This window comes from Cetorhinus maximus, unplaced genomic scaffold (assembly GCF_964194155.1).
Source record: "Cetorhinus maximus unplaced genomic scaffold, sCetMax3.hap1.1 HAP1_SCAFFOLD_3493, whole genome shotgun sequence".
Classification (NCBI taxonomy): domain Eukaryota; kingdom Metazoa; phylum Chordata; class Chondrichthyes; order Lamniformes; family Cetorhinidae; genus Cetorhinus; species Cetorhinus maximus.
Window position 1 is genome coordinate 15,787 of NW_027599403.1, and position 9,461 is coordinate 25,247.

Below are 9,461 nucleotides of genomic sequence, written 5' to 3' on the forward strand. Positions count from 1 at the left end.
CAAAGGATCATCCTCCGCCATTTCCGCCAACTCCAGCATGATGCCACCACCAAACACATCTTCCCTTCACCCCCCCTGACGGCATTCCGTAGGGATCGTTCCCTCCGTGACACCCTGGTCCACTCCTCCATCACCCCCTACTCCTCAACCCCCACTTATGGCACCTCCCCATGCCCACGCAGAAGATGCAACACCTGCCCCTTCACTTCCTCTCTCCTCACCGTCCAAGGGCCCAAACACTCCTTTCAAGTGAAGCAGCATTTCACTTGCATTTCCCCTAACTTAGTCTACTGCATTCGTTGCTCCCAATGCGGTCTCCTCTACATTGGAGAGACCAAACGCAAACTGGGCGACCGTTTTGCGGAACACCTGCGGTCTGTCCGCAAGAAAGACCCAAACCTCCCTGTCGCTTGCCATTTTAACACTCCACCCTGTTCTCTTGCCCACATGTCTGTCCTTGGCTTGCTGCATTGTTCCAGTGAAGCCCAACGCAAACTGGAGGAACAGCACCTCATCTTCCGACTAGGCACTTTACAGCCTTCCGGGCTGAATATTGAATTCAACAACTTTAGATCTTAAACTCCCCCTCCCCCCATCCCCACCCCGTTTCTTCACCACCCCCCCCCGCCTTTTTTTTCAATAATTTATATAGATTCTTCTTTCCCCACCTATTTCCATTATTTTTAAATCTAAAACTAAAACCTTGTTAGCCTTTCCACCCCACCCCCACTAGAGCTGTACTTTGAATATCCTGTCCTCCATTCTTAATTAGCACTTTTCTCAGACAAAACACCTCTTTGACCCTTTTGTCTGTGACATCTTTTGATTATCTGCTCATCTCCACAACCACCACACCCTCAATGTCTCTCTCTCTCTCTCTCTCTCCCCCCCCACCCCCCCACCCACCTTAAACCAATTTATATTTCTCCCTTCTTCTAACTATGCTTCAGTTCTGCCGAAGGGCCATGAAGGCTCAAAACGTTAACTGATTTCTTCTCCGCCGATGCTGCCAGACCTGCTGAGTTTTTCCAGGTAATTCTGTTTTTGTTTTGCCCCTTCTCTTCCCTGGCTACTTGCCTTCCTTTCACCTTCCCACCTTCTATCCTTCTCGGGTTTGTGGGGATGATGGAAAAAGGGTTTAGATTTATGGACTAGTTCATAATTGTCAGCCACCTCTGCTGCCTGTTTAGCTGTTTTAACCCTCTGGTCTTCAACATGGGTTCTAACTACTGAAGGAAGTGAATCTTTAAATTTGTCCAAGAGAATTATTTCTCTAAGAGCTTCACGCGTTGTCTCTACCTTTAAAGCCCATATCCAACAGCCAAAATTACTTTGCTTTACCCTCTCAAACTCAATAAAGGTCTGTCCAGGCTGTTTCCCTATGTTATGAAATTTCTGCCTGTATTCCTCGGGGACCAACTCACATCCACTAAGAATAGCCTTTTTTACTGCATCATAATCCACAGAAATCTCTTCTGACAGCAATGCATATACCTCAAGAACTTTATCTACCAACCTACGCTGTAAGAGCAATGTCCAGATTTCTTTTGGCCACTTCATTTGCTTAGCCACCTTTTCAAATGAAGTAAAGAATGTCTCTACATCCCTTTCCTGAAACTTTAGCAGAGCTTTCACAAACTTAAACATCTCCCCACTAGGTTTTGGGTTGAAGGTTTTTCCATCATCAGAACTTTCCTCAGCCTCTCTTTTAAGGTCCAGCCTTTTAAGCCGGTATTCCCTTTCTCGTCCCTTCTCTCTTCTCCCTTGCCTGAAATTCCAGCCCCAGCTTCTGAAATGCTCTTCCTCTTTCCTTTTCTTTATCTTTTGCCTCCAGCCTTTTCAATTCCAATTCTCTTTTTCTTTTTCTGCCCTTTCTCTTTTCTATTCCTCCAATTCAAGTTTTTTTCAGTTCCTTTTCACGTTCAACTGGATCTTGGCCAACTCAATTGACTCAGTCAGTTACGGCCAACCAGCGTGAAGTGCGCTGAGCACTGCTGGGGTAGAGGCGGGAGGAGTGAGCGGGGGAGCGCACACTGAAAGCTCCCTGAAGGCAGGGAACTGCCTCGGGGAGCTGGAGATTTTTAAAACCCAAAATAAAGCGTTTGAAAATCAGGAAAAAATGCCCCCACATAGGACTCGCTCACGTAAACATAAAAATTTTGTCAAAACATTTTTTTCAATTAATGTCGGAAACCTCATCCTGCCCGTGGATGAGGTTTCCTAAAAAATCCAAAGGCCGTCTGGCCGATTCGCCCACCCACGGGCAGTGAAAAATGACAACTAATTGAAACTTCAATGGGCTTAATAGCCCCATTAATTGTTGGCGGGTGCGCTGCTGACTCTTGCGCGTACCCGCCGACCGAAATATCGAGCGAGTGCATGATGACAACAGGATGCTCGGGTCAGGCACGCACACACCTGCGGGACATAAAATCCTGCCCCTGGCTTCCGTCCTTTTATCCCTTACCAATTATTATTCCACGTCCAATCACCCACTGTCTGTGTTTCAAAATCCCGCAAGAGCCTCCAATTCATGTTACAACCAGATAGGAGGAATGTCTGAATTATCAAGCCCCACTGCTCCGCAGACCGTACCATTAATTTAAATGTTTAATTTTCTCACCGACATGGCCAGTTGTTTACCTATCTCTCTAGTACCCAGAAGATAAGAGACTCTGACCAACCTACTTTCAAAAACTCAAAATGATTCATTTCTTTTAAAACAAAACTTCTTTTTAACAAGTTGCAAGAACTGGTTATCACCCAATTGTAGTCGGGAAGTATAACTATCTCTCTCTTCCTGAAGAATTCCCCCAGCGCACACACACAGACAAACAGAGGACAAACAAATAGAGTCTCTCTGCAAAGATGGGCTTTGGAGGATGGGTGTTATAAAATAAAGGATAAAGTCCATAGGACCCTGACTCTGTCGACCTGGAGTTCTCTTGTGTACAGACAGGCTCCTGGTCCCGTTAGATACCTGGAAGTTCTCACCAACTGGTCTCGCTTTACAGGTCCAAATGCAGACTAGTTACACTCAGATGAGGTTTCTCTGGCTACAGGTTGATAGCCACACACAATTTTAGGCAAAGCAGAGAGAGGGAGAGAGAGAGGGAGCCAGTCAAGGTAGCCTTCTTCCCTCAGCTTGTTCTTCAACAAGTTCACAACTTAAGTTTTCCCTCTCTCCCATGTGTTTGCCTTTTTGTCTCCCAGCTTTTCATTAATTGAAGAGCTTTGCTGTTCAACACAAACAAACAAACGACTCCTTCTCAAGTACCATATAGGGCAGGGGATCTCTTGGAAGAAGCCTGCTCATTAACAGTTCCAAGGTGAACTTACAACCTTTTTAAAAATATCCCAGGTTGGCATCCAGATGTCCAGATCATGCCAGGTCCTTCCATTTTGTAAAAGAAAACCTCAGTCTTGAGAGATATGATTCTATTACATGATCTTATTGAATAGTGGAACAGGCACCAGGGGCTGAGTGGCCCACTCCTGCTCCTAGTTCATATGTTTGTACATTCTATCTTTGTGACTTCAGCAAATTTAGCAACGATACATTCAACCTGTCATCCAAGTCATTAATATAAATTGTATATCTCTGGTTCTTAATCCTTCCACCAATGGGAACAGTTTCTCCTTATCTACTCTGTCCACACCCCTCATGATTTTGAAAACCTCTATCAAATCTCCTCTCAACCTTCTCTTCTCCAAGGAAAACAGTCCCAACTTCTCCAATCTAACTTCATAACTGAAGTTCCTCATCCCTGGAACCATCCTCATAAATCTTTTCTGCTCTCTCTCTAATGCCTTCATGTCCTTCCTAAAGTACGGTGCCCAGAACTGGATGCAATACTCCAGCTGAGGTTGAACCAGTGACTTATACAGGTTTAACATAACCTCCTTGCATTTATACTCTATGCCCCTACTAATAAAGCCCAAGATCCCCGTATACCTTTTCAATAATTTTCTCAACCCATCCTGCTACCTTCAATGATTTATGCACATATACACCCAGGTCCCTCTGCTCCTGCCCCTGCCCCCACCCTGTGGAGTTGTACCTTTATTGTATATTGTGTCACCTTGTTCTTCATGCCAAAATTAATCATTTCACACTTCTCTGTTGTGTTATCTCACAGGCCTTCAGTAATTCATCTCTGCTTGCTCTCCGACTTGACTCTGTATCCCTTTCGTTGGATTTATCTGCTTGGCCGTTGGGGTAATTTATGAATCTTTGATTGTTATTTGCACTAATAAGAGTATTTTCAGCACTGTGACAGGGACAGAAACCGGACCGGTCGGATTAAAACCAGAGGTTCCGGGAAAGATGGGCACGGATTTGGGAAGCGATAATAATTTCAAGGGCTTTGGAGAGAAATGGGAGGTTGGAGATGCAGAGGTTGTTTGAAAGGGTCAGAGGGATTTTTGAGGGTGAGGGGTGATTGCTGCAGGTTTAATAAAGTAACTGAGGAAAGTGAGCAGTTTGAGGTACTCGCTGTGTATTGGTGAAGGGTAATGTGGATGTTTTTTCACTCTCCATTGCCCTGTTTGGAGTGTGCCAGCCCTACAGCTTCAGTCTCTGATGCTCCGGCTTTGATTCAGAGCAGCTGTCTGTTTGTAGCGGATGTTTCATGATCCCCACTGGGGAAAGCACGGATCCAACTCACTAACTTTTGGTTTCAGGTTACTCAAGAGGAGATGGCAGGGACAGCGAGACACGATCGAGAAATGGCAATGAATGCCAAGAAACAGCTTCAACACTGCTCGGACCCGGTGGAGAAGCTGCGACTACAGTGTCTGTCCCGGGGCTCTGCAGGGATCAAGGGCCTCAGCAGGTACAGAGAGCCAGGTTTCTTCAGCTACAAGCCATTACCAGCTGGTGGCTGTACCCCTCTCATTGTCTCTCACTGTGGTACAAGTTACAGGGACCAGAAACCCTGGCAATTCACCCTGAGCAGCCTGTTCAGTTAGTCCTGGCTGGCTATTTGACTGCATAGGTTCTCACAGCTGACACCATTTGCCCCCCTCAAATGAGAGGGTGTTTAGCCCTTCAGTGTAGGGTGGGAGCTCCTCTTTTGACCCTGGGGGCTGGAGCTCGCCCCTCAGCCAGTTCCCAGCTCTGTGAGCTCTGTGCAGTCATCCCTGACACCATTGAATTGGTTTCTAACCCTCCAGATTGCCAGGGCCAATAACACACTAGGTAAAGCTCATAACAGGTGCTTATAGACTGGCAGCATGGCATCCCTGATAGCTGTGTGTTTAACCTGCCTTCTGTCCCTATGAAATGGCCTTCAGAGTCACACTGTGTAAACTGGTGATGCATGGGTCCCGTGGATCTGTAAATAGCGTGACCATAATGACTAACAGGAGCAGTAATGTTTGATTTTTTCCGACACTCAGTTAATATGGAATTGCTTCAAGCTCCTGACTAACTGCATCAGACTACAGACATCTCCCTGTACTGCTCAGTGTCTCTCTCTCACACACACAGCCTAGATATCAGAATTCACTTTGTAGCCCCTCCTGATTGATTCCCAGTATAAAGACAGTAGCCTCCATGCATGGGAGTGATGTTTAACAGCCATCCTCCTCCCTCACACACTCACATCTTAGCACAGCCTCAAGAAGCTAAACGTTCACACTGTCACCGCGAGACTCCCCTCTCCTAGTGAGCTCTGCACTACATGGAATCAAAGACAATCGAGAATAAAGAAATTGAAGCTGATTGACACCATCCATCAGCTTCAATAGAGTGACGATGAAGAACCATCATAGAGTCATAGAGGAAAGAAGAGTCCGTTCAGCCCATCATGCCTCTGCTGGCCCTTTGGGAGAACTATTCACTTAATCTGACTCCCCTGCTTTTTTTCCCAATAAGCCCCTAACTTTTTCCCTTTTAATAATTTGTCCAATTCCCTGTTGAAAGTTGCTATTGAATCTGTTTCTACCAGCCTTTCAGGCAGAACATTCCCAATCACAACTCTCAGCTTCAAAAAAGTTGCCTCATGTCACCTCTGGTTCTTTTCCCAATCACCTTAAAACTTGTTATCAACCCTCCTGCCCGTGGAAACAGTTTATCTTTATTTACTCATCAAAAACCTTTTTTTTTAATTCTTTCATGAGATGTGGGTTTCGCTGGCTGGGCCAGCATTTATTGCCCATCCCTAGTTGCCCTTGAGAAGGTGGCGGTGAGCTGCCTTCTTGAACCGCTGCAGTCCATGTGGTGTAGGTACACCCACAGTGCTGTTAGGGAGGGAGTGCCAGGATTTTGACCCAGCGACAGTGAAGGAACGGCGATATATTTCCAAGTCAGAGTGGTAAGTGACTTGGAGGGGAACTTCCAGGTGATGGTATTCCCATCAATCTGCTGCCCTTGTCCTTCTAGATGGTAGAGGTTGTGGGTTTGGAAGGTGCTGTCTAAGGAGCCTTGGTGAATTGCTGCAGTGCATCTTGTAGATGGTACACACTGCTGCTACTGTGTGTCGGTGGTGGAGGGAGTGAAAGTTTAAGGTGGTGGATGGGGTGCCAATCAAGTGGGCTGCTTTGTCCTGGATGGTGTCAAGCTTCTTGAGTGTTGTGGGAGCTTCACTCATCCAGGCAAGTGGGGAGTATTCCATCACACTCCTGACTTGTGCCTTGTAGATGGTGGACAGGCTTTGGGGAGTCAGGAGGTGAGTTACTCATCACACGATTTGTAGCCTCTGACTTGCTCTTGTAGCCACAATATTTATATGGCTAGTCCAGTTCAGTTTCTGGTCAATGGTAAACCCTAGAATGTTGATAGTGGGGGATTCAGTGATGGTAATGCCATTGAACATCAAGGGGCGATGATTAGATTCTCTCTTGTTCGAGATGGTCACTGCCTGACACTTGTGTGGCACGAATGTTATTTTTGAACACCTCTGTGAAAACTTGTCAACCTTTTTGCTCTGAGGAGAACAGCCCTGCTTCTCCAGTCTATCCAGAAAGCTGAATTCCCACAGCCTTGGTACCATTCTAGTACTTCTTAGACATTTTCGAAGGCCTTGACACAGCAGATGCAAAATGCTGTGTTGTTCAAATCCCAGAGGGAAACTTGAGACAACTGTCACAACTAATTTTCAGTTTGTATGTTTTGAGATGCGGGCTTTGAATTCGGTAATAATAAGAGCACCTAGTCTTGCGAGGTTTTCATAAAACTAAATTAAACATTTATTAATAAACGAAAAGATTGTAAGCACATACATATGCCTACAAATTACTGCTACAATAACTTTTAAATCCCCTAGTTAATCTGATTCCCAGTTACACCCTCGCTAAGACAACATAAAACACATAGGCTCCGTGCAGCCATTTTACGCGGGTGGGTCAATTAAGGCCCACCCAGCGTAAGACGCGAGCTGTAGTGCTCAGCACTACCTGGGCGGAGGGAGGAGAGAGAGTCGGGGCCAGTGCTCTTACGCACATGCACGCGAAAGAGCGCAGAAATCTCTAAATAGTGAATAAAAGGTTTAAAATTTTATTTAAACATGTTCCCTCATGTGACTGTATCACATGAGATGGGACATGTTTTTATTTTTATGAAAATTTTAAAATTTAATTAATAAAAGCTTTAGGAAACCTCATCCCGCTTGTGGATGAGTTTTCCTAAAAAATGCGAAGGCTGCTTGGCCTTTTCGCCTGTCCGCTAACCTTAAGGTTGGACGGGCAGTGTTAACAATGATCTTAATCAGTTCTTCAATAGGCCATTTACATATCGGCGGACGCACAGCCGACTCCGGCGCGCGCCCGATGAACGAAACATTGCGATGAGGTCGGGACGCACGCCCAACGTCATCGCGCGTCATTTATGCGTCTGCGTGTCGGGCCCACCCCCGCAGGCTGACTGAAAAATCCTGCCCTAGATTTTAAAAGACCCAGGCAAAGTAAACAATGCCCTGAACAGTCGGATTCAAAGCGACTTCTCTTAACTTCAGTCCCTGGAGGCAGCAGTTTGGTACATACATACAGGCTGAAGGCGTTTCTCACTTGTTGAATCTTAGACTGCCTTCGCTTACAAACAGCCTTCCCCCTTTATACATATTTTGTCCTTTGAATGTAAATTCCCATTGTTTCACTATGTCTTTGGACTTTACCCTTCTATTAATAAAAATCTCTCATAGTACTAAGTTTACCCGTAAGCTTTGGGAAAAATAAACACACTGTTTCTTAACTTCACCTGGCTAGGTGACACATTTCTCTCCTCCTTTGAAAACATTTAAAAATGCAAATGTCCTTTTACCCCTATGTCTATCTACTTAACCTTTCATACCCAGCTCAGCTCCTGAAACATCAAAGCCTTCAGAGCAGCTGCCTTTAATCCAATTAACTCACACATGCATATACACATACACACCACTGTTTCACAATAAATTGCAATAACATTATGAGGATTATTATATCTTCCTGACGCATCCTTCCTAAAGTGCGTCACCCGGAACTGAATACAATATTCCAGCTGAGGTCTAATTAGTATTTCATAAAGGTTCAGTGTAGTCTCCTTGCTCTTTTTATTTCCAATTCGGAATACCAAGTTTCCCATATGCTGTTTTAACAGCTTTAACTGCCCGGTGAGTTTTCTCTGTTATACAGGGTGTTCCGAATCATGGACGATGACAACAATCGAACACTTGACTTCAAAGAGTTTGCGAAAGGCCTGAATGATTACGGTGTGCTGATGGAGAAGGGGGATGTGGAAGCATGTTTCAAACATTTTGACAAGGATTCCGGTGGAACCATTGACTTTGATGAGTTTCTTGTGACCCTGCGGGTAAGAGGCGTTGTGCTCTCTGGTGCTCTCCCCAAGCAGCCTTGTCATTTTTGAGACTTGCAGGAATCTGAATACTGTCAGACTTTTCAAAATACCGAGTCACTTTTACTCGTTGTAAAGAAGCAGTGTCAGCACTTGCACTTCTGTAACACATTCAATACGGTAAAACAGAACAGCTTTAAGGAGGCAATTGGAAGAGATTTTTCGTGGCCCGTCCGCTTTTACGGTTGGCGGACTGGCCAAGCGGCCTTTACATTTTTGCTCAAACTTCTACCCAGGGCTGGATGAAATCTCAGGGAAATAAAATAAAAAGAGATATCTGGGGATTGGTTTTTTTTATGATGTATGCTTCCCGGTGCTTGATTGTGCTGAATGGACATATTTTGCAGCATTTTTATTGGTTTGTTTATTCTGTGGAAACCTGCAACTCCTTGAGGCAGCTGTCAGCCTCCAGGGAGCTCCCTGGAAGTGCTCACCAGCACCCAAGGTGACGCTGGCACCTGCCCTCTTCCTGCCCCCACCGGCAGTGCTGAGCCTTTCTCAGCGCATGTTTCACACTGGCTGGCGGTGAATTGGCCAAGCAGCATGAAACTGTGGTCAGGGGCCCACTTCCTGTCCGCTCCCGGGCCCACTGATCGCGTGCACCTGACAAGCGAAAAGCTCAGGCCCTTGT

At 45.6% G+C, this 9,461-nt stretch overlaps 1 protein-coding gene across 1 annotated transcript; it reads left to right on the forward strand.

Annotated features, from left to right (window-relative positions):
• Window positions 1–4,137: 4,137 nt before the first annotated feature.
• Window positions 4,138–8,995, forward strand: LOC144678048 (calcyphosin-like protein). Its single transcript, XM_078537975.1, has 3 exons — window positions 4,138–4,219; window positions 4,684–4,835; window positions 8,611–8,995. The coding sequence occupies exons 2-3, from the start codon at window positions 4,699–4,701 to the stop codon at window positions 8,840–8,842; spliced, it is 369 nt and encodes a 122-aa protein (XP_078394101.1). The 5' UTR covers window positions 4,138–4,219; window positions 4,684–4,698; the 3' UTR covers window positions 8,843–8,995.
• The last annotated feature ends 466 nt before the right edge of the window (window positions 8,996–9,461 follow it).